The 25,366-nt window shown below is 41.0% G+C and overlaps 2 protein-coding genes across 3 annotated transcripts in view; one reads left to right on the forward strand and one right to left on the reverse strand.

The window, feature by feature from the left end:
* ccdc71 (coiled-coil domain containing 71) overlaps positions 1–13,958 on the forward strand; it is a 32,526-nt gene extending 18,568 nt beyond the window's left edge. Inside the window, exon 2 of one of the 2 annotated variants that reach the window (XM_079808094.1) lies at positions 11,362–13,958. In XM_079808094.1, coding sequence (XP_079664220.1) covers positions 11,403–12,398 — 996 coding nt within the window. In that variant the 5' untranslated portion in view covers positions 11,362–11,402 and the 3' untranslated portion in view covers positions 12,399–13,958. The remainder of the gene's footprint in view (positions 1–11,361) is intronic. The other variant, XM_079808095.1, reaches the window with a different exon arrangement.
* LOC307120889 (uncharacterized protein) overlaps positions 7,230–25,366 on the reverse strand; it is a 678,898-nt gene continuing 660,761 nt past the window's right edge. Inside the window, exon 5 of the transcript XR_013815886.1 lies at positions 7,230–7,767. The gene's annotated coding sequence lies outside the window, so the exon portion shown is untranslated. The remainder of the gene's footprint in view (positions 7,768–25,366) is intronic.

Here is a 25,366-nt window from a genome sequence, read left to right on the forward strand (position 1 = left end):
ATTCTGCATAATTGATAAAAGCTATGTCGAATAGCATTGCATTATAAATATAATCTATTATGAATACACCCAACATGGTATAAAGAACACAGACAAACCATACATCGTCGCGATTCTGTGTTTGTCTTCAAATGTCTCTATTTGCATCTTTAGCGATCTCAGGAAGCTTTTATTATGGACTTCTATTATGGCACATGGTTCTTCTTCGTCTGTCTGTGTCATACATGGACTACATGTGCACAGAGCGCCCTCCGGCTGCCAGGATGAGCTGAAAACAACACATAAGAGACTCCATCGCTCATGATTAGGCTACATCTGTGCATTTTGAGGAAGTATTGAATAAAAATACTCCTCTGTTTAGAAATTTGACACAGACATATGAGAATCTATCAATATTTCTCCTCATCTGCACACTTTTGAACTAAAAGCCCTGAGGGATGTTGATTTGTCGTGAGTCTTCGTGATGAGAATAGAGGAGTTTTTTATGAATGAGATCAGCTGAGGCTCATATTACAATCAAACTGTACCAACGCGGTTTTCATATTCATAACTCCTGACACATATTAACAAATTACTGTCACTATAGGACTTTGAGAATAAAATCGAGGTAAAAAATGGAAGCTTGAGTCTTAGATCTTTTAAATGATGTATAGTTTGTCAAGGTCATTACTTACATCTGACAGTCATTTGAGCTAATTTAAACAAATAAAGCTTAAGGATGAATGCGCCCTCAATCCGGTTAAGAGGTTAAAAGCAAAAAAAAAAAAGTACTTTGGTTAGAGCCACAAAAAAAATCTTTAAAACACAGGCTAATGCAGAAGAAAAACAATTTTAGCGCTCGCTTGAGAAGCCAAACTCAGTGTGTGCGCATAACATGAGAAAACCGGCCGAGCTTTTGTCCATTTTTGACAATTGTCCATTAGTTTGAAACATTGTGCAGTAGTTCAGCAATATTCCATAAGTAATTCCAAAAATGATGCCACGGATGTTGGTGGGTTTATGTCCGGCCACCGCATCGGAGACACAGGAGTGTTATTATTAATCATTAATGGCAAGGAAAGCGCCTAATGGCCTACCTGAGCACCACTTCGTTATTTTGGCTCAGAATTTCATTTGTTGGAAATATTAACTTAATTTAGAAGTGCTTTTGAAATTAAAAACTTTGCATTTAATAAGCAAAATACATTTGTGAAATGGGGATGCAGACACAGAGCGGCCAGAGAAGCGGAGGAGCGACTGCTGTGAGGCGTTTGAGCAAAACTGCGGAAAAACTGCATAAAACGTGTGTGTTGAACCCTCTCACCGGGAAAAGTGTCTCCGAGGGTGAGACGCCCCCTGAGCAGGTCCTAGTTTGTCCATTTTATCTTAAACCAGGGCTCGACATTAAGCCTGTTCACATGTAAATCTGTCATTCACTTGTCCAAGTAAAAACTTAACTTGTTTAGATTTTTTTTTGTAGTAAATATACCGTAATCTATTCTGAAGCAGTATTCTCACCAGTGTTCAATCAGCTTTGACATATTTAAATATGCATATTTGACCATTTTTACCTTTTTATAAAGGGCATTTTTCCATAATCTTACTAAATATAGGCTATGCTTTAGCTTTCATTTTATATTTTTAAATTTAATCTATAAATTAAATTAGAATAAGACACTATAGGCTGTTACCAAATCAAATTAAATTATTTACACTGACAAAATTACAACTGCATTAAATAATGTAATGAGATTAAATATTTTTGAATATACAAATAAGAAATGTTGGAAAGATGAAACTAAACCACCAGTAGGTGGCAGCTTAATGAGTGAGTCATTGAGTCGATTCATTCAAACGATTCATTCAAGAATGAGGCGGTCGTTTACGAATAGGTCATTGAATCTTTGATTCAACCGATTCATTCAAAACGCTGAATCATTCACTAACACACGCTGTTGCTGTGAGATACGTTACGTTTCTGTTGTGATCTTTGTTTTGAACTATTTTCGCTGCTGAAATAGAACAAAAACAGTCCATATGGCATCTAAAATGTAAGTGACTTAATGTTAGTTAATTTTTTATGTAACTGGCGTATGAAATCAGTGTCATTTTTAGTCGTGATGGTATTCAGAAAAACAACACTCTTGTTTGTGTGATGTTGCTTAACTGTATCATATGTTATAAATATAAAAACTAAACAATCTTAACTGTGTATGTTATCTGAGTTTTGTGTGAGTGGCGCTCATTTGTCTCAGTATAAGTACATAAATATACATTAATTTCAACTTGCTGCTTGTTTCTTTTCATACGGTTGTTCCACCCTGACAGTAATAAACCCGAAAGAGAAATCTGACGTAGAAAACACTCTTAAGCGCTAATGTCTGTAGCACCCCTAGTGGTTTAGCTGGAATAGCAGGGCTACTAGCTGACACATTTTAGAATCCCAAAAATTTGCAAAAACCAAAAAACTAGCATGTATAGCTAGTGTTTGCATACTTCCTACTTTCCTGAGTAGTTCCAGCACTAATCAAATACAGCTGTGCAGCTAATCCTGGAGACTTTAATTATGTTTTCAGGTGTGTTTGATTAAGGTTGGACAGGACAATGGCCTTCAGGACTGGTGTTCAATAGCCCTTATTCGTCAGGCAATTCACAGCAAACGTATTCACCACAAACTAAATCTGGAATAGAAACAATGCATTCCAATGAAGCTATTCACACCCACGGTGAGGCGTCGGTTGAGGAAAGACAACAGTATGATTATTTTGCCGATTAACAAAAACCTCAGACCAGTAAATTCTAGCTCTTTATTCATTCTCATACCTTGACATTTGTGCATTTGCCTTTTTGGTTATCTACAATATATTAAAACATTCCCTAGCCTAAATAAATATCAAAGTATGCAAATTAGGATAGAGGTTTCACCAAATTGTAAGCTTCATTTACATTTGCAAACCGGTTGGAGTTGGTGAAAACGGCTGTCGTTGTGCAACATTGGTTGTTTACACCTAGCGTTAACGAGGCTACATACAAGTGTAAACGACATCCTAACGTTCGGTGATCTGGTCAACCATTCTAGAAACATCATTAACTTCCTTTACATAAACGTTCGAGAATGAGAGGGGCAAACAAATCCAACGTTTGGAAATACAATTCTATTCAAACTTTTGGCCAACCAATGGGATATGAGCTAGAGATTCGCTAGGGGTGTAACGGTATTCGTACCGAACGGTTTCCGAATGCAATCTTTAAGAGTTAACAGTCGGCTTGTTTTAAGCGCGGAACACACTTCAATCCGAGTTCCCACACGAACATATTAAGTATTTAGTCCATTTTATCACCAAATTCAAACGATAAATGCGTTTTGACGCTCTTTAATGTGGCGCAACTGATCACTGATCAAGCGGCCACACGATCATCTGAGAAGGCGATTGATCTCTTCCTAAAGAATAAACATGAATGAACATCTGAAGGTATGTTGAGGATACATTACAACTTACTGTCACGTATCATATGTGGTGTAATTGCTTAATCTGTGTTTAAACTGCGGAAAGACCTCAATATAACAGCTGTAAACTAAACAATGTCAGCATCACATGACCTCAGGCAGTGCTTCAGTCTCCACAGAATTATATGCACTAGAGAAATCAACTTTCACTAAATATATGCACTATAGTAGCCTATATATTCATTATATTAGCGGTTATATTCATTATATTCTACTGAACCTGTTAGTGATGTCTTGATTATTTCATGTATGTTCATAAAAATGAGACACAATGTGTATAAATGATTATATTTCAACAACGAATTGGAGAAAAAAAACTATTTTATAATTAGATTTAGAAGTTAATGCAAAAACTGCCTAATGTGAAGTTTAAATGTTTGCGTACTGTTATTTGAGTGTTGATTATTATACCTAAAAATAAATATCAGCTGAATTTATGCTAATACTTTGGGCTCTGTTGTTAACCTTTAATATTAATGTGCAAGTAAGGGCTCCCTATAGTTTACAGCAATATCTTCAATAAACTTTGTTATAATTTAATTCATTTAAGGACAGACACTTTTTTCTTCAGTAAACCACTGTTTAATAAAAAAAAAAAAGAAGCAATTTAGTAAAACTGCTGTACTGAACCGTCAGTTTTCTGTACCGTTACACCCCCTAAGATTCGCCGATTTATTGGCCGATCTTTGAGAATGTCTTTTGCATAATCCAAAATTTTTCATAAAAAAAAAAAGATTAAATGAGTGCTAAAAGGAAATCTCTACAAATTATAGCAGGGCTCAACAATAAGGACTGCCCGGGGCCGGCATGAACGACGCTCTGGGTGGGTTTTTAATTCTTGGATTTAAATATCCAAGTGCAAGAACATGCGAAAGAGAATTACATTTTATTGTGAGAAGTTTTGTGTGCGTACACATTTAAGGCGCGCACAGAAAGCCACGTTTGAGACGTTTGTGCACAAATACTGAAATGAGTTTTCACTTTCAATTCACACAAAATTGTATCAAAATGCCCATCTTGGCGAGTATCCTTGTGTAAGTCGGTTATTAAATGAATGTAAACCGTTTTGTGTATTGGATTCGTGCAGGTCTTAAAGTGACAGCAGCCTAATATTCCTGCTGTTTTTTAATGTTCATCAAACAACAAAAGACATTCATTACTATTGACTAAATACATTTTGTAATTTTAATTCCAATTTGTTTGTACAGTAAAATATTAAGTTTGTGCATGTAGATTTATGTAACATTGTACTTTACTAATCTCACTCGCAAATTATATCTTCTTTAGAATAAATAACATCTCGCTTTATCTGCTTCCTATAACTGTTTCTATTGTAGAGCTGCACTATATCACCAAAAGTGACGCCTGCCTTCACACGCTCATGAGCTTTAATGCCATCCCATTCTTAATCCGTAGGGTTTAATATGGAGTTGCAGCTCTAACAGCTTCAGCTCTTCTGGGAAGGCTTTCCTCAAGGTTTAGGAGTGTGTTTATGGGCATTCTTCATTTGTGATGTTGGACGAGAAGGCCTGGCTCTCAGTCTCCGCTCTAATTCATCCCAAAGCTGTTCTATTGAGGTCAGGACTCCAGTTCCTCCACACCAAACTCGCTCATCCATGTCTTTATGGAGCGACGCTTTGTGCACTGGAGCAGTCATGTTGGGACAGGAAGGGGCCGTCCCCAAACTGGTCCCACAAAGTTGGAAGCATGAAATTGTCCAAAATGTCTTGGTGAAGCATTAAGAGTTCCTTTCTCTGGAACTAACCCCTGAAAAACAACCCCAGAGTTGTTAGAGTCCAGTGGCGGCGCACTTTACCCCACTGCATCCTACGCTTTGCATTGCACTTGGTGATGTAAGGCTTGGATGAGCTGCTCGGCCATGGAAACCCATTCCATGAAGCTCTACACACTGTTCTTGAGCTCATCTGAAGGACACAGAAGTTTGGAGGTCTGGAGCTCTTGACTCTGCAGAAAGTTGGCGACTTCTGTGACCCTCAGCATGCGCTGACCCCGCTCTGTGACCCTCAGCATGTGCTGACCCCGCTCTGTGACCCTCAGCATGTGCTGACCCCACTCTGTGACCCTCAGCATGAGCTGACCCCGCTCTGTGACCCTCAGCATGCGCTGACCCCGCTCTGTGACCCTCAGCATGCGCTGACCCCGCTCTGTGACCCTCAGCATGTGCTGACCCCGCTCTGTGACCCTCAGCATGCGCTGACCCCGCTCTTTGTGGCTGAGTTGCTGTTGTTCCCAATTGCTTCCACTTTGTTATAATCCCACTAACAGTTGAGCGTGGAATATTTAGTAGTGAGGAAATGTCCCGAATGGACTTATTGCACAGGTGTCCACGATCACGGTGCCACACTTGAAACTTGCGGACTGAAGCTTTAAGGGCTTCAAAGTTAATCGTAAACTTAAGTTCTACGTTTACCAAACCGTGACTTCAAAACTGAGGTGCGTACCGAACCATCATTTTTGTGGATTGTTACATGCCTACTAATTTGGTAAAATGTAAGAGCCAGAACAAATGGTCCAACGAAAGTCTTTTAAACCATTCTCCTAATCCCCCCATTGTGGCAAGTGGGGTATAAATTACGTACACAAAATAAAAAGATTGCTGCTCATAAGGCATTCAAAATAGACATATAACAAACATATATTTAGAAGGCCAACACTTGAGTTTAATTTATATAAAAATATTAAGAATGTGTTTTTTAGTTTTTAAAATTTTGATGTGGCTGTATTGTAGAAATTGTAGAAACACAATGAAGCTGAAGCCGTAAGTGTGGTCCTGCTACATTTCCAATCTGAGGACGTTCTCTCTGAAACAGATTTTTATGAAGCATTATCTAAGACCATGTCATGGGAGTTTTTAGAGGCTGATAAGATACTAATAAAATATTTTATTGCCCTATAAACTCCAACTTGCACTCTATTGCTGTCTGGTAGGGATGGGACGATTACCAGTTTCACGATAAACCACGATAAAATGTACTGACGGTTAGTATTGCCATTTAAAATGTAATTATCATTAAAACCGTGTTTGATTATTGCAATTTTGAAAACTTGTCTTCTAAAAGGACTACATCTGAGGTGTGTTGTATTTTGGCTTTTACAAAAGTCCTGAGGGAAACTTGTGAATATGGTCACTTCGTGACTCGCCATAGACATAAACAAAAGTAGATCCGGCTGCAATGTTCTTCCGCGAGACGCATGCAGTTCTACTTATTAACCACTGGAGCGCAAAAAGAAATTAGATATAATCCCAATAAACCGAGTGCCCGCCGACGCCACCTAGCAATGAAAACATTAATCATATTTTTCAAAACTACTGCCTTGACTAGGCGTCGTTTAAAAGCTCAGAGTCTAAACTTCACAATGCATGTAGCCAATTCGATTAACTACTAAATAGTGCTGAGTGATTTGCTAATAAATAGAAAAAGGTTTGCATAATTTAACTAAAAAGAAATGTAGATATCAAGTGGCATTTTTAACCATAACTTCATGAAACATGCACAAACATGATCGTAGAAAATGGCACATTATTATTTAAAGCAGATTCCCGCAATTTAAAATTAGTCCATAATCCCTTGCTTCGAACACAAGATATTCCTCATGGAAAAACGATTTTAAAAATGCCCATTAGGGGGCGTCAAGGGCTAAACAAAAAGCCTAGCTTTGTGCCAAATGCCGTAACGTTCGATTACTTTATGCTCACCACAAAATTTGATCCAGATGCAGTTAGGGCTGGGCGATAAAACGATAACGATATGTGTTGCGATAGACACGTAATCGATATCAGTAAAAAATGCGTTTGAATTTTATTTTTTTTCTTCTTCGGAACAAACCAGAGGTTGCGAAAAGCAGAGTGGTGTTTTATGACATTTTTAGTTTTATTGTAGCCTTAAATATACATAAATGCAGAGATAACTGGAGTGAGAGCGAGCTGAGTGACACTATCAGGAGCGCTGCTCTTCCATTAGAGACTTCGTTCAGTCGAACTTGGCAAGTTTGAACTACCAAGGACGCAAGTCACAAATTCGCGTACTTGCTATTGAGAAACAGCTCTTGTTTACTTTAGTAAACTTAACCAAACCACACCACGAAAGAATCGTGTAAAACCCAGTATTACTTGTGACATTAGAATATAATAAATGGATGGGAGAACATGGACAACTAAATTAACCATCTCTTAAACATTTTTCCAATTTCTTTAAACATTTTCAATTAGTTTTGTGAACATTTTTATTAAACATGCATCTTTATTTTCATTAAAAGCGCTCGTGTGGACACGTCGAGTATAAACATGTTTACATTTCAATTATTTGAGTTTTCCATGGTTGTGTTGACATTTCTGCCTTTATAACTGAGGGGATTATAATCAGAGGAAGGTTAAGTTTAAAATAAAAATATTTAAATGTAATAGATTTTTCTCCTGGTCCTTTTTTTAAAAGGGTCAACAATAAATATCATAATAAATATCAATAATTATCGCTATCAACCGATATGAAATGCTTATATCGTGATACAGTTTTCAGCCATATCACCCACATTAGGGCTGAATGATTTTGGAAAAATATATAATTGCGATAATTTCTTTTAATTCTTTTGATTGGTTAAAAAACTCTATTTTTTTGGTTGGGTTTGCTAGTCCTTCTGCCGCTGGCTCTGATGTCTCGAGCTATAATTCGTCTTGTAACGGCCGATCTTTGCTCTCATGGATCTATAATTTGTTCCCTGGCGAATCGTTTAGGCTTTGGGCAAAGAGAAGTTTCATTACTTTTTTATTTTTAGGCTATTTAACACTGACTTTGAATGTTTGACTGAATTGTTTGCTTTATTTCATGTGTAGCTTCTTATACCTTTTACTTATACTTTTGTATTATTGATCAAACATAAAATTGCATTTAACAAAAAGTGACTGGGTTGTGCTTCATGTCATTTAATGTCATCACAGTGATAATCATATGCACACTTGTCTGAACCACATATTCATAAATATGATTAATATAAACCATATGATTTTCTCCTCATTGTTGTCACTACTAGAGCAAGCTCCTGATTGGTTAATGCGGTGCGAATATCCACCAAAGTTCAGATTCTTCAACTCCCGCGTCAAACGCTTAGTTTACGCGAATCGCGCCGCAGAATGTCCATTCGTTTCTTTGCATTGACTTAACATGTAAATCAGAGACTGTGCAGTCTGTGAATGTCCTGACTAGTGTTCATTTCGTCAGATATTTTTTTATTTAGTCTCAGTCCTGCGTTAAATGTGCCTTTTAGTTTGTATCATCTTTAGTCAACCGTGTCCTGATTTCGTTTAGTCAAGTTTTAGTCGACTAAATGTCTGAGCGTTTTAGTCTAGCTTCAATCATCTTGCATTGATAATCCCCATTATTTTGCACAAAATTATAATCACAATGATTGTTGTAATTTGAGAAATGTATTTATACATTTAATCAGAATTGTTGCACTTTCACCTTTAAGCACAAATCAAGAGCATGACGATCCACACGCAGGGTTTATTTGACATCATCTAGTTTAATGATTTATTATAGGCTATTTATCATGTAGAATAATGGAAAAATAAGAAACTTCTCATAATTTAAAACAGTGAAATTCCACATTTAGTTTAATGTTTTTCTATTAAAAACACAGCAAAAACTGATTTTTTGTCACATAGAGCTTTTGTAAGTGCAGTTATTAGCAAACACAATCACAAATAATCGAGAGATCATGTTTGGATTTATTACAGTTCATCACTGAAGGTGATGGTTTTATCTTATAATTATGATAAAAAGACGAAAATACGACATGCTAAGTCATAATTATTAGATAAAATTTTGAAAATAAGATTTTGAATGTCCTCATTATTAGATAAAATGTTGAAAATATAATTTTAAAAGTCCTCATTATTAGATAAAATGTTGAAAATAAGATTTTGAATGTCCTCATTATTAGATAAAATGTTGAAAATATAATTTTAAAAGTCCTCATTATTAGATAAAAAGTCGAAAATACGACATGTTGAAAATATTATTTTAAAAGTCATTTTTAGCATTTCTTATAATTATGACTTAGCATGTCATATTTTCAACATTTTATCTTATTACTTAACACGTCATATTTTCAACATTTTATCTTATGTCTTGGCATGTCATATATTTGACTTTTTATCTAATAATGAATTTTAAAATCATATTTTGAACATTTTGTCTTATAATTATGACTTAGCATGTCATATTTTTGACTTTTTATCTAATAACGAGGACATTTAAAATCATATTTTCAACATTTTATCTTATAATTATGACTTGGCATGTCATATTTTTGACTTTTTATCTTATAATGAGGACTTTTAAAATCATATTTTCAACATTTTATCTCTTAATTATGACTTTATGATAATTTAAATGAGCTGATCAGTAATATAGGACATAGGAAGGCCACAGGTAAATATGACATTTATTATAATGGGTTTTAAGATTGTTTTAAGTTCACTTAAATTAAAAATTAATTTGGCGAGTAACTCTGAAATTATTACAACATATAAATATTAAAAACTTAAGTTTTTAATCGCGATTAATTACAGAAAAAATGTGCAATTAATTAGTTTTTTTTTTTAATCAATTGACAGCATTTCTGATGAATGATTCAAGAAATTAACATGTCCAAACTGTATAACCAGGATGTTGGATCTAGTTTAGTCATGGTACCCCAAACTACATCAGTCAAGACCTGAGTTGGATGTTTTAGAGGGAGTGGTTTAAATCAATAAAGATGCAATCCCAACCGCTCGTGTTTCTGAAATGTCTGCTGATTTTACATTGGCATAGTGTTGTAATAAAACACACTTAATATTTTATGTGCAGAAACTGCTAATCATTTTGTTGCTGTATTTACAGAAGAATGTGAACTGTTCTTTGTTTGCTTAGCCCAACATTGCTCAACCAATGCGGTGTGTTTGTGATGGTACTGCAGTTGGAATCCACAACAGTTGGGAAACCTGTTTGAAAACAGTCATTTGCTAATCCATAGTCAGTGTTGGGGAAAGTTACTTTGAAAAGTAATGCATTACAATATTGCATTTCTCCCTTAAAAAGTAACTAATTGAGTTACTTAGTTACTTTTTAAGAAAAGTAATGCGTTACGTTACTTTTGCGTTACTTTTTCTCACCTGGGCTGGGCTTGCTTTTTAGTTTTGTTTTTTAATAGCAAAAAAAGTCCTTTTTTGTGCAAATGTAAAGACCTCTTCATACCAAAATTGAAATAATAGGCCTCAGGCTGAGGTATAAATGTGCTGCCATTCTGGATAATGGAAGAATAGGACGCAGGAGAAAAACGTTTTACCTATAAAAACAAAAAATCTAGTAATTTTTGCTCATGGCTTAACTGAATCATCAAAGGTCAGCAGCACGACATTGGTCAATGAAGGTAGATTAAATGCATACAAATATTTGTTCTATTTAACATTTATCTATTTGAGGTTTGAGTATTCTGATTTAGCATTTGACTGATTTTATTAATTTTGAGGAGGACAGAATCTTTATTGTGCAAGTGAGATAAATAAATGCTCACATTTAGTCTAGAACTACAATAACCATCATGTACACACACAACGCCTTATTTTTCACAACATGGGGGCAGGAGAGCTGTCAGTGAAATAAATGTGAAAAAGTAACTCAGATATTTTGTTGTAAATTTGAAAAGTAATGCGTTACTTTACTAGTTACTTGAAAAAGTAATATTATTACGTAACTCAAGTTACTTGTAATGCGTTTCCCCCAACACTGTCCATAGTGTTGATAGGTATAAACTGTAATTCATATGTGCATCTATAAATCATCACCCTAATATCCTTTTCGTGTTCACAGACACCTGAAGTCCTTATGCATACCAGCTGTGAAGGTGCACCATGAATTTTGACGAGCAGGGCATGGGGAGGGTTGTCCATTCCTGGGCCAGATTTGCCCCAGCTGGACAAACTGCCCTCGAAGAGGCCCTGAGGGTCTTTAACCCCATGTCCAAGGATCTGTCGAACACTGAGAGACAAATGATGTCCTTTCTTCAAGAGCTGAGGAAGGAAGGAGCCAAGCCTGTGATTCTGAAGAGCAAAGATGTGTACGGATATACGTCTTGCACCACCGAGCCGATCACTTCCAAGGTGGGCAGCAAGGTCCAGAAAGTGCAGAAACCTTGCAAGAAGCGAGGACGGAAGGGTTTGGGCAAGAGCAAGGATGTGAATTACTCGATGCTCAGTAGAGCGGCGAAGGACATCCTCCAAAACCAACCCAAGATCCTGCTCACCAATCTCTCGGTGGACCGTCTTCGGAGGAATGTTGCATCGGCGATGCTAGATAAACATTCGGTTCAAGCGCAGCAGTGCCTCAAGCTAACAAACATAAAAGGGTTGACCGGAGGCCACACGGCAAGGTTGCAAATTCACTTTGGTGCTGATTCGAAAAACGCTCCCAGTTATGCTCTGGGACGGCCGCCGGACCGCTCCGGGATCCCGCACTCCCTCACGGAAAATGGCAGTCAGACGTCAAACGTTGTTGCCTTAGACAACAAGCGAGTTTTGTCGTGTCCTTTCAAAGTAGACGATGCCCTTATTGGAGACTCTGCCCCTCTGGTCTGTCAAAATGGGTTCGGTCTTAAGGATGGTAGCATTTATAAGAACATTGAAACGGGTCCAGTGAGGAGACTCCATTTCCAAAGCTTCAACTGGTCCCAGTCGACACTCACCAATGGACAAGACGTTTCTAGACTCAATGGCAATGGTCTCGAGTGGAAGGTTATAAAAGTCGACGAATCCGTCACGGATGAGGAGGTGAGGAGGAAGGCACAGAAAATCTTGCAAGTTAACTTGTCGCCTGTGATACAGATCCATCCCCTTCTCGACTCTGTATAGACTCTCTTTTTTGTTGTTGTTTTGCAGAGTTTCGTTTTTTTTTTTTGGGAAACAAACCCTAGGTTTAACTCTGGATGGGAGCATTACAGTTACCTCCAAATTTTGCATTTTCGTCAAGTAGTTACTGACATCATAATCCAAAGATGGGATGCTTTTTTTTCCTGCTCTCACAGTATTTTGTTTCCATGACACATCCCAACCTCCTCGTTTTTATCAAACTTCTGAAGGAATGGACTGATGAACAAACCCTTATTTATGACTATGCAGTTCCCAGAATGCTCCTTTTGTTGGAATACTGTGGGCATGGACTGCTGTCTTACTGGATCATGGGAACAGACTGAATTTGTAGAGTGATTTATTACATGCTACTGCTTGAAAAGACAATGATAGCCTAACCTAAGTTGGTCTTTATGGTTTTCTACATCCCTGGATCCTGTTGTTGTCAATGTCGCCCAGTTTTTGTCACCAGTTTTGTAATATGTTAGTCTGCCGGCATAGACTGCATATGATATTTTTTGTTTAGATTCCTGACATGTTCAATTCGGGGGCACTTTTTTGCATATTAATTTAATTTCAGGGGCAAAATAAATGGCCTTATTCTTTGAGAAGAGTGAAAAATAACTGAATCTTTGTAATCTTTCCTTCTCGATGTTTCATTCTGCAATCCACTTCTCATAAATTCCTCAAATTTCTTTTAATGTGCCAACTCTGGTATTGAGTTTCTTTAAAGTTTTGTTGGTGCCATGACCACAAGGAATTGCAAAAAACATTTTATGAGTTCTCCTGTCAAGCAGTGGACTCGCCTGTCCATTGATTGAACGTACCTCAAACACTTGAATTGGATAATGTTGTCATTAATCCTGTAGTTAGTTATGTATATTGTTCATTCCATAGACCAACCAACTCCTGGATGTATGTATGTCTCGATTGCCTTCTACAAAACTATAAACTGATCTTCAATATGGTGGTCTTGATCCAGCAGTAATTCTAATGGTAGTATCTCATTGGAAAAGGAAAAACTCGTTCAGGTTGTCCATTTAAGTCTTGCTCAGATATTTTATTAATGTCAATTTTCTGTCTCGCCAGGTTTCATTTGTTGAGGATGTTGATGATTTAGGTTCATAAAGCAAGGCAAGGACAGGATGGAAATTGTCTTTTTGTCCACAAGCGGAGGAAGAGATAGGTGAGATTTAAGTTAGCATTCAGCCCTAAGGCCTTTGGTTTATAACGTTTTTTCTTCTTCCCAAGCTAAAGTAGACTGATGGCGGTTTATTGGTGACACAAGGCAAACGTTAGACATTTTAAGTTGTGAGTTAACCAACGTATGGGTCCTGTTTGAAATCTTTCATCCACATGCAAAATTAAAGCAGAATTTATTTTCCTGTTATTCAGTTTTTATTTCCATCCAGTTGAATCTGTGACACTCAGAAGCTGTAAATGTCAGTGTTGTATCTTTAGTTACTGTTATCGAGTTGTGAATTAAAATATGTTTGAGAAATATTTCGTGTGGATTGCTGGGGTTTCAGTGTGTCCTTTTTTTTTTAAAAAGAACATCAAATCAAAAATATATTTTTTTATGGTACAATGACATCTCCATTAGCTGTTTTATTAGGCCTGGACATGGTTCCATATTGTTTTGGGCAATGAAAAATCAACAGAATTAGTAGTTCCTGCTCTGAAAGCTGCTATGTTCAAAGGCTTTTTGAAATCGCCAATATACACCATTTTACAAATTAAAAAAAGTTCCTACTTTATATTAGGTGGTCTTAACTATGTACTTGCATAAAATAAGTACAATGTACTTACTGTGTTCATCTTGTATTGCAAAACACTTTTGCTGATATTGAGGTGGGATACGGATAAAGTTAGGGACAGGTGTGGTGGTGTGGGTAAGTTTAAGGGTAAAGTTAGGGACAGGTGTGGTGGTGTGGGTAAGTTTAAGGGTAAAGTTAGGGGCAGGTGTGGTGGTATGGGTAAGTTTAAGGGTAAAGTTAGGGACAGGTGTGGTGGTGTGGGTCAGTTTAAGGGTAAAGTTAGGGACAGGTGTGGTGGTGTGGGTCAGTTTAAGGGTAAAGTTAGGGACAGGTGTGGTGGTGTGGGTCAGTTTAAGGGTAAAGTTAGGGACAGGTGTGGTGGTGTGGGTGAGTTTAAGGGTAGAGTTAGGGACAGGTGTGGTGGTGTGGGTCAGTTTAAGGGTAAAGTTAGGGACAGGTGTGGTGGTGTGGGTCAGTTTAAGGGTAAAGTTAGGGACAGGTGTGGTGGTGTGGGTCAGTTTAAGGGTAAAGTTAGGGACAGGTGTGGTGGTGTGGGTCAGTTTAAGGGTAAAGTTAGCGACAGGTGTGGTGGTGTGGGTCAGTTTAAGGGTAAAGTTAGGGACAGGTGTGGTGGTGTGGGTGAGTTTAAGGGTAGAGTTAGGGACAGGTGTGGTGGTGTGGGTCAGTTTAAGGGTAAAGTTAGGGACAGGTGTGGTGGTGTGGGTCAGTTTAAGGGTAAAGTTAGGGACAGGTGTGGTGGTGTGGGTAAGTTTAAGGGTAAAGTTAGGGACAGGTGTGGTGGTGTGGGTCAGTTTAAGGGTAAAGTTAGGGACAGGTGTGGTGGTGTGGGTAAGTTTAAGGGAAAAGTTAGGGACAGGTGTGGTGGTATGGGTAAGTTTAAGGGTAAAGTTAGGGACAGGTGTGGTGGTGTGGGTAAGTTTAAGGGAAAAGTTAGGGACAGGTGTGGTGGTATGGGTAAGTTTAAGGGTAAAGTTAGGGACAGGTGTGGTGGTATGGGTAAGTTTAAGGGAAAAGTTAGGGACAGGTGTGGTGGTGTGGGTCAGTTTAAGGGTAAAGTTAGGGACGGGTGTGGTGGTGTGGGTCAGTTTAAGGGTAAAGTTAGGGACAGGTGTGGTGGTATGGGTAAGTTTAAGGGTAAAGTTAGGGACAGGTGTGGTGGTGTGGGTAAGTTTAAGGGTAACGTTAGGGACCGGTGTGGTGGTATGGGTAAGTTTAAGGGAAAAGTTAGGGACAGGTGTGGTGGTGTGGGTCAGTTTAAGGGTAAAGTTAGGGACAGGTGTGGTGGTGTGGGTCAGTTTAAGGGTAAAGTTAGGGACAGGTGTGGTGGTATGGGTAAGTTTAAGGGAAAAGTTAGGGACAGGTGTGGTGGTATGGGTAAGATTAAGGGTAAAGTTAGGGACAGGTGTGGTGGTATGGGTAAGTTTAAGGGAAAAGTTAGGAACAGGTGTGGTGGTGTGGGTAAGTTTAAGGGTAAAGTTAGGAACAGGTGTGGTGGTGTGGGTAAGTTTAAGGGTAAAGTTAGGGACAGGTGTGGTGGTGTGGGTCAGTTTAAGGGTAAAGTTAGGAACAGGTGTGGTGGTATGGGTAAGTTTAAGGGAAAAGTTAGGAACAGGTGTGGTGGTGTGGGTAAGTTTAAGGGTAAAGTTAGGAACAGGTGTGGTGGTGTGGGTAAGTTTAAGGGAAAAGTTAGGAACAGGTGTGGTGGTGTGGGTAAGTTTAAGGGTAAAGTTAGGAACAGGTGTGGTGGTGTGGGTCAGTTTAAGGGTAAAGTTAGGGACAGGTGTGGTGGTGTGGGTCAGTTTAAGGGTAAAGTTAGGGACAGGTGTGGTGGTATGGGTAAGTTTAAGGGAAAAGTTAGGGACAGGTGTGGTGGTATGGGTAAGTTTAAGGGTAAAGTTAGGAACAGGTGTGGTGGTGTGGGTAAGTTTAAGGGTAAAGTTAGGGACAGGTGTGGTGGTGTGGGTCAGTTTAAGGGTAAAGTTAGGGACAGGTGTGGTGGTATGGGTAAGTTTAAGGGAAAAGTTAGGGACAGGTGTGGTGGTATGGGTAAGTTTAAGGGTAAAGTTAGGGACAGGTGTGGTGGTATGGGTAAGTTTAAGGGTAAAGTTAGGGACAGGTGTGGTGGTGTGGGTAAGTTTAAGGGTAAAGTTAGGGACAGGTGTGGTGGTATGGGTAAGTTTAAGGGAAAAGTTAGGGACAGGTGTGGTGGTATGGGTAAGTTTAAGGGTAAAGTTAGGGACAGGTGTGGTGGTGTGGGTAAGTTTAAGGGTAAAGTTAGGGACAGGTGTGGTGGTGTGGGTAAGTTTAAGGGTAACGTTAGGGACAGGTGTGGTGGTGTGGGTAAGTTTAAGGGAAAAGTTAGGGACAGGTGTGGTGGTGTGGGTAAGTTTAAAAGAAAAGTTAGGGACAGGTGTGGTGGTGTGGGTGAGTTTAAGGGTAAAGTTTGGGACAAGTGGGGTGGTATGGGTAAGTTTAAGGGTAAAGTTAGGGTCAGGTGTGGTGGTTTGGGTAAGTTTAAGGGTAAAGTTAGGGACAGGTGGGGTGGTATGGGTAAGTTTAAGGGTAAAGTTAGGGACAGGTGTTGTGGTTTGGGTAAGTTTAAGGGTAAAGTTAGGGACAGGTGTGGTGGTGTGGGTAAGTTTAAGGGTAAAGTTAGGGACAGGTGTGGTGGTGTGGGTAAGTTTAAGGGTAGAGTTAGGGACAGGTGTGGTGGTGTGGGTAAGTTTAAGGGTAAAGTTAGAGACAGATGTGGTGGTATGAGTAAGTTTAAGGGTAAAGTAAGGGACAGGTGTGGTGGTGTGGGTAAGTTTAAGGGTTAAGTTAGGGACTGGTGTGGTGTGGGTAAGTTTAAGGGTAACGTTAGAGACAGGTATGGTGGTGTGGGTAAGTTTAAGGGTAAAGTTAGGGACAGGTGTGGTGTGGGTAAGTTTAAGGGTAAAGTTAGAGACAGGTGTGGTGGTGTGGGTAAGTTTAAGGGTAAAGTTAGGGACAGGTGTGGTGTGGGTAAGTTTAAGGGTAGAGTTAGGGACAGGTGTGGTGGTATGGGTAAAGTTAGGGACAGGTGTGGTGGTGTGGGTAAGTTTAAGGGTAACGTTAGAGACGGGTGTGGTGGTGTGGGTAAGTTTAAGGGTAAAGTTAGAGACAGGTGTGGTGGTGTGGGTAAGTTTAAGGGTAAAGTTAGGGACAGGTGTGGTGGTGTGGGTAAGTTTAAGGGTAAAGTTAAAGACAGTTGTGGTGGTGTGGGTAAGTTTAAGGGTAAAGTTAGGGACAGGTGTGGTGGTGTGGGTAAGTTTAAGGGTAAAGTTAGGGACCGGTGTGGTGGTGTGGGTAAGTTTAAGGGTAGAGTTAGGGACAGGTGTGGTGGTGTGGGTAAGTATAAGGGTAGAGTTAGGAACAGGTGTGGTGGTGTGGGTAAGTTTAAGGGTAGAGTTAGGAACAGGTGTGGTGGTGTGGGCAAGTTTAAGGGTAAAGTTAGGGACAGGTGTGGTGGTATGGGTAAGTTTAAGGGAAAAGTTAGGGACAGGTGTGGTGGTGTGGGTCAGTTTAAGGGTAGAGTTAGGAACAGGTGTGGTGGTGTGGGTAAGTTTAAGGGTAAAGTTAGGGACAGGTGTGGTGGTGTGGGTGAGTTTAAGGGTAAAGTTAGGGACAGGTGTGGTGTTGTGGGTAAGATTAAGGGTAAAGTTAGAGACCGGTAAGGTGGTGTGGGTAAGTTTAAGGGTAAAGTTAGGGACAGGTGTGGTGGTATGGGTAAGTTTAAGGGAAAAGTTAGGGACAGGTGTGGTGGTATGGGTAAGTTTAAGGGTAAAGTTAGGGACAGGTGTGGTGGTATGGGTAAGTTTAAGGGAAAAGTTAGGGACAGGTGTGGTGGTATGGGTAAGTTTAAGGGTAAAGTTAGGGACAGGTGTGGTGGTGTGGGTAAGATTAAGGGTAAAGTTAGGGACAGGTGTGGTGTTGTGGGTAAGTTTAAGGGTAACGTTAGGGACAGGTGTGGTGGTGTGGGTAAGTTTAAGGGAAAAGTTAGGGACAGGTGTGGTGGTGTGGGTAAGTTTAAGGGAAAAGTTAGGGACAGGTGTGGTGGTATGGGTAAGTTTAAGGGTAAAGTTAGGGACAGGTGTGGTGGTATGGGTAAGTTTAAGGGAAAAGTTAGGGACAGGTGTGGTGGTGTGGGTCAGTTTAAGGGTAAAGTTAGGGACAGGTGTGGTGGTGTGGGTCAGTTTAAGGGTAAAGTTAGGGACAGGTGTGGTGGTATGGGTAAGTTTAAGGGAAAAGTTAGGGACAGGTGTGGTGGTATGGGTAAGATTAAGGGTAAAGTTAGGGACAGGTGTGGTGGTATGGGTAAGTTTAAGGGTAAAGTTAGGGACAGGTGTGGTGGTGTGGGTAAGTTTAAGGGTAAAGTTAGGAACAGGTGTGGTGGTGTGGGTAAGTTTAAGGGTAAAGTTAGGGACAGGTGTGGTGGTGTGGGTCAGTTTAAGGGTAAAGTTAGGGACAGGTGTGGTGGTGTGGGTAAGTTTAAGGGTAAAGTTAGGGACAGGTGTGGTGGTGTGGGTCAGTTTAAGGGTAAAGTTAGGAACAGGTGTGGTGGTATGGGTAAGTTTAAGGGAAAAGTTAGGAACAGGTGTGGTGGTGTGGGTAAGTTTAAGGGTAAAGTTAGGAACAGGTGTGGTGGTGTGGGTAAGTTTAAGGGTAAAGTTAGGGACAGGTGTGGTGGTGTGGGTCAGTTTAAGGGTAAAGTTAGGAACAGGTGTGGTGGTATGGGTAAGTTTAAGGGAAAAGTTAGGAACAGGTGTGGTGGTGTGGGTAAGTTTAAGGGTAAAGTTAGGAACAGGTGTGGTGGTGTGGGTAAGTTTAAGGGAAAAGTTAGGAACAGGTGTGGTGGTGTGGGTAAGTTTAAGGGTAAAGTTAGGAACAGGTGTGGTGGTGTGGGTCAGTTTAAGGGTAAAGTTAGGGACAGGTGTGGTGGTGTGGGTCAGTTTAAGGGTAAAGTTAGGGACAGGTGTGGTGGTATGGGTAAGTTTAAGGGAAAAGTTAGGGACAGGTGTGGTGGTATGGGTAAGTTTAAGGGTAAAGTTAGGAACAGGTGTGGTGGTGTGGGTAAGTTTAAGGGTAAAGTTAGGGACAGGTGTGGTGGTGTGGGTCAGTTTAAGGGTAAAGTTAGGGACAGGTGTGGTGGTATGGGTAAGTTTAAGGGAAAAGTTAGGGACAGGTGTGGTGGTATGGGTAAGTTTAAGGGTAAAGTTAGGGACAGGTGTGGTGGTATGGGTAAGTTTAAGGGTAAAGTTAGGGACAGGTGTGGTGGTGTGGGTAAGTTTAAGGGTAAAGTTAGGGACAGGTGTGGTGGTATGGGTAAGTTTAAGGGAAAAGTTAGGGACAGGTGTGGTGGTATGGGTAAGTTTAAGGGTAAAGTTAGGGACAGGTGTGGTGGTGTGGGTAAGTTTAAGGGTAAAGTTAGGGACAGGTGTGGTGGTGTGGGTAAGTTTAAGGGAAAAGTTAGGGACAGGTGTGGTGGTGTGGGTAAGTTTAAGGGTAACGTTAGGGACAGGTGTGGTGGTGTGGGTAAGTTTAAGGGAAAAGTTAGGGACAGGTGTGGTGGTGTGGGTAAGTTTAAAAGAAAAGTTAGGGACAGGTGTGGTGGTGTGGGTGAGTTTAAGGGTAAAGTTTGGGACAGGTGGGGTGGTATGGGTAAGTTTAAGGGTAAAGTTAGGGTCAGGTGTGGTGGTTTGGGTAAGTTTAAGGGTAAAGTTAGGGACAGGTGGGGTGGTATGGGTAAGTTTAAGGGTAAAGTTAGGGACAGGTGTTGTGGTTTGGGTAAGTTTAAGGGTAAAGTTAGGGACAGGTGTGGTGGTGTGGGTAAGTTTAAGGGTAAAGTTAGGGACAGGTGTGGTGGTGTGGGTAAGTTTAAGGGTAGAGTTAGGGACAGGTGTGGTGGTGTGGGTAAGTTTAAGGGTAAAGTTAGAGACAGATGTGGTGGTATGAGTAAGTTTAAGGGTAAAGTAAGGGACAGGTGTGGTGGTGTGGGTAAGTTTAAGGGTTAAGTTAGGGACTGGTGTGGTGTGGGTAAGTTTAAGGGTAACGTTAGAGACAGGTATGGTGGTGTGGGTAAGTTTAAGGGTAAAGTTAGGGACAGGTGTGGTGTGGGTAAGTTTAAGGGTAAAGTTAGAGACAGGTGTGGTGGTGTGGGTAAGTTTAAGGGTAAAGTTAGGGACAGGTGTGGTGTGGGTAAGTTTAAGGGTAGAGTTAGGGACAGGTGTGGTGGTGTGGGTAAGTATAAGGGTAGAGTTAGGAACAGGTGTGGTGGTGTGGGTAAGTTTAAGGGTAGAGTTAGGAACAGGTGTGGTGGTGTGGGTAAGTTTAAGGGTAAAGTTAGGGACAGGTGTGGTGGTGTGGGTGAGTTTAAGGGTAGAGTTAGGAACAGGTGTGGTGGTGTGGGTAAGTTTAAGGGTAGAGTTAGGAACAGGTGTGGTGGTGTGGGTAAGTTTAAGGGTAAAGTTAGGGACAGGTGTGGTGGTGTGGGTGAGTTTAAGGGTAAAGTTAGGGACAGGTGTGGTGTTGTGGGTAAGATTAAGGGTAAAGTTAGAGACCGGTAAGGTGGTGTGGGTAAGTTTAAGGGTAAAGTTAGGGACAGGTGTGGTGGTATGGGTAAGTTTAAGGGAAAAGTTAGGGACAGGTGTGGTGGTATGGGTAAGTTTAAGGGTAAAGTTAGGGACAGGTGTGGTGGTATGGGTAAGTTTAAGGGAAAAGTTAGGGACAGGTGTGGTGGTATGGGTAAGTTTAAGGGTAAAGTTAGGGACAGGTGTGGTGGTGTGGGTAAGTTTAAGGGTAAAGTTAGGGACAGGTGTGGTGGTGTGGGTAAGTTTAAGGGTAACGTTAGGGACAGGTGTGGTGGTGTGGGTAAGTTTAAGGGAAAAGTTAGGGACAGGTGTGGTGGTGTGGGTAAGTTTAATAGAAAAGTTAGGGACAGGTGTGGTGGTGTGGGTGAGTTTAAGGGTAAAGTTTGGGACAGGTGGGGTGGTGTGGGTAAGTTTAAGGGTAAAGTTAGGGAAAGGTGTGGTTGTATGGGTAAGTTTAAGGGTAAAGTTTGGGACAGGTGGGGTGGTATGGGTAAGTTTAAGGGTAAAGTTAGGGTCAGGTGTGGTGGTTTGGGTAAGTTTAAGGGTAAAGTTAGGGACAGGTGGGGTGGTATGGGTAAGTTTAAGGGTAAAGTTAGGGACAGGTGTTGTGGTTTGGGTAAGTTTAAGGGTAAAGTTAGGGGCAGGTGTGATGGTGTGGGTAAGTTTAAGGGTAAAGTTAGAGACAGGTGTGGTGGTGTGGGTAAGTTTAAGGGTAAAGTTAGGGACAGGTGTGGTGGTGTGGGTAAGTTTAAGGGTAGAGTTAGGGACAGGTGTGGTGGTGTGGGTAAGTTTAAGGGTAAAGTTAGAGACAGATGTGGTGGTATGAGTAAGTTTAAGGGTAAAGTAAGGGACAGGTGTGGTGGTGTGGGTAAGTTTAAGGGTTAAGTTAGGGACTGGTGTGGTGTGGGTAAGTTTAAGGGTAGAGTTAGGAACAGGTGTGGTGTGGGTAAGTTTAAGGGTAGAGTTAGGAACAGGTGTGGTGGTGTGGGTAAGTTTAAGGGTAAAGTTAGGGACAGGTGTGGTGGTGTGGGTGAGTTTAAGAGTAAAGTTAGGGACCGGTGTGGTGTTGTGGGTAAGATTAAGGGTAAAGTTAGGGACAGGTGTGGTGTTGTGGGTAAGATTAAGGGTAAAGTTAGAGACCGGTAAGGTGGTGTGGGTAAGTTTAAGGGTAAAGTTAGGGACAGGTGTGGTGGTATGGGTAAGTTTAAGGGTAAAGTTAGGGACAGGTGTGGTGTTGTGGGTAAGATTAAGGGTAAAGTTAGAGACCGGTAAGGTGGTGTGGGTAAGTTTAAGGGTAAAGTTAGGGACAGGTGTGGTGGTATGGGTAAGTTTAAGGGTAAAGTTAGGGACAGGTGTGGTGCTGTGGGTAAGATTAAGGGTAAAGTTAGAGACCGGTAAGGTGGTGTGGGTAAGTTTAAGGGTAAAGTTAGGGACAGGTGTGGTGGTATGGGTAAGTTTAAGGGTAAAGTTAGGGACAGGTGTGGTGGTGTGGGTAAGATTAAGGGTAAAGTTAGGGACAGGTGTGGTGTTGTGGGTAAGATTAAGGGTAAAGTTAGAGACCGGTAAGGTGGTGTGGGTAAGTTTAAGGGTAAAGTTAGGGACAGGTGTGGTGGTATGGGTAAGTTTAAGGGTAAAGTTAGGGGCAGGTGTGGTGGTGTGGGTAAGTTTAAGGGTAAAGTTAGGGACAGGTGTGGTGTTGTGGGTAAGATTAAGGGTAAAGTTAGAGACCGGTAAGGTGGTGTGGGTAAGTTTAAGGGTAAAGTTAGGGACAGGTGTGGTGGTATGGGTGAGTTTAAGGGTAAAGTCAGGGACAGGTGTGGTGGTGTGGGTAAGTTTAAGGGTAAAGTTAGCAACAGGTGTGGGTAAGTTTAAGGGTAAAGTTAGGGACAGATGTGGTTAAGTTTAAGGGTAAAGTTAGGGACAGGTGTGGTGTGGGTAAGTTTAAGGGTAAAGTTAGGGACAGGTGTGGTGGTGTGGGTGAGTTTAAGGGTAAAGTTAGAGACAGGTGTGGTGGTGTCGGTAAGTTTAAGGGTAAAGTTAGGGACAGGTGTGGTGGTGTGGGTCAGTTTATGGGTAAAGTTAGGGACAGGTGTGGTGGTGTGGGTAAGATTAAGGGTAAAGTTAGGGACAGGTGTGGTGGTGTGGGTGAGTTTAAGGGTGAAGTTATGGACAGGTGTGGGGGTGTGGGTGAGTTTAAGGGTGAAGTTATGGACAGGTGTGGTGTGGGTAAGTTTAAGGGTAAAGTCAGGGACAGGTGTGGTGGTGTCGGTAAGTTTAAGAGTAAAGCTAGGGACCGGTGTGGTGGTGTGGGTAAGTTTAAGGGTAAAGTTAGGGACAGGTGTGGTGGTATGGGTAAGTTTAAGGGTAAAGTTAGGGACAGGTGTGGTGTTGTGGGTAAGATTAAGGGTAAAGTTAGAGACCGGTAAGGTGGTGTGGGTAAGTTTAAGGGTAAAGTTAGGGACAGGTGTGGTGGTATGGGTAAGTTTAAGGGTAAAGTTAGGGACAGGTGTGGTGCTGTGGGTAAGATTAAGGGTAAAGTTAGAGACCGGTAAGGTGGTGTGGGTAAGTTTAAGGGTAAAGTTAGGGACAGGTGTGGTGGTATGGGTAAGTTTAAGGGTAAAGTTAGGGACAGGTGTGGTGGTGTGGGTAAGATTAAGGGTAAAGTTAGGGACAGGTGTGGTGTTGTGGGTAAGATTAAGGGTAAAGTTAGAGACCGGTAAGGTGGTGTGGGTAAGTTTAAGGGTAAAGTTAGGGACAGGTGTGGTGGTATGGGTAAGTTTAAGGGTAAAGTTAGGGGCAGGTGTGGTGGTGTGGGTAAGTTTAAGGGTAAAGTTAGGGACAGGTGTGGTGTTGTGGGTAAGATTAAGGGTAAAGTTAGAGACCGGTAAGGTGGTGTGGGTAAGTTTAAGGGTAAAGTTAGGGACAGGTGTGGTGGTATGGGTGAGTTTAAGGGTAAAGTCAGGGACAGGTGTGGTGGTGTGGGTAAGTTTAAGGGTAAAGTTAGCAACAGGTGTGGGTAAGTTTAAGGGTAAAGTTAGGGACAGATGTGGTTAAGTTTAAGGGTAAAGTTAGGGACAGGTGTGGTGTGGGTAAGTTTAAGGGTAAAGTTAGGGACAGGTGTGGTGGTGTGGGTGAGTTTAAGGGTAAAGTTAGAGACAGGTGTGGTGGTGTCGGTAAGTTTAAGGGTAAAGTTAGGGACAGGTGTGGTGGTGTGGGTCAGTTTATGGGTAAAGTTAGGGACAGGTGTGGTGGTGTGGGTAAGATTAAGGGTAAAGTTAGGGACAGGTGTGGTGGTGTGGGTCAGTTTATGGGTAAAGTTAGGGACAGGTGTGGTGGTGTGGGTAAGTTTAAGGGTAAAGTTAGGGACAGGTGTGGTGGTGTGGGTCAGTTTATGGGTAAAGTTAGGGACAGGTGTGGTGGTGTGGGTAAGTTTAAGGGTAAAGTTAGGGACAGGTGTGGTGTGGGTAAGTTTAAGGGTAAAGTTAGGGACAGGTGTGGTGGTGTGGGTGAGTTTAAGGGTAAAGTTAGAGACAGGTGTGGTGGTGTCGGTAAGTTTAAGGGTAAAGTTAGGGACAGGTGTGGTGGTGTGGGTCAGTTTATGGGTAAAGTTAGGGACAGGTGTGGTGGTGTGGGTGAGTTTAAGGGTGAAGTTATGGACAGGTGTGGGGGTGTGGGTGAGTTTAAGGGTGAAGTTATGGACAGGTGTGGTGTGGGTAAGTTTAAGGGTAAAGTCAGGGACAGGTGTGGTGGTGTCGGTAAGTTTAAGAGTAAAGCTAGGGACCGGTGTGGTGGTGTGGGTAAGTTTAAGGGTAAAGTTAGGGACAGGTGTGGTGGTGTGGGTGAGTTTAAGGGTGAAGTTATGGACAGGTGTGGTGTGGGTAAGTTTAAGGGTAAAGTCAGGGACAGGTGTGGTGGTGTCGGTAAGTTTAAGAGTAAAGCTAGGGACAGGTGTGGTGGTGTGGGTGAGTTTAAGGGTAAAGTTAGAGACAGGTGTGGTGGTATGGCTAAGTTTAAGGGTAGAGTTAGGGGCAGGTGTGGTGGGATGGGTAAGTTTAAGGGTAAAGTTAGGGGCAGTTGTGGTGGTATGGCTAAGTTTAAGGGTAGGGTTAGGGGCAGGTGTGGTGGGATGGGTAAGTTTAAGGGTAAAGTTAGGGACAGTTGTGGTGGTATGGCTAAGTTTAAGGGTAGAGTTAGGGGCAGGTGTGGTGGGATGGGTAAGTTTAAGGGTAAAGTTAGGGGCAGTTGTGGTGGTATGGCTAAGTTTAAGGGTAGGGTTAGGGGCAGGTGTGGTGGTGTGGGTAAGTTTAAGGGGAGGGTTCAGTGTAAGGGAAGTGTAATTATAAATGTAACTAGAGAAATTAATTACAGAAGTAATTACATGCAGGTAATTTTCTAAATGTAAGTACACTGTAAAAACATGGATGTCTTAGGTTAGTAAGGGTTAGTTAGAGTTATGTGTAAGAACATTGTATTAAATTATTAATTTCAGTGTTAATACATAGTGGTTAGGGCCACCTAATATAAAGTGGGTCCATAAAATTGTAGTGCTTGCTAGAAAAGTCTGGTCTCATCACACCATTAAGTC

This window comes from Gobio gobio (genome assembly GCF_949357685.1).
Source record: "Gobio gobio genome assembly, chromosome: 24".
Classification (NCBI taxonomy): Eukaryota; Metazoa; Chordata; class Actinopteri; order Cypriniformes; family Gobionidae; genus Gobio; species Gobio gobio.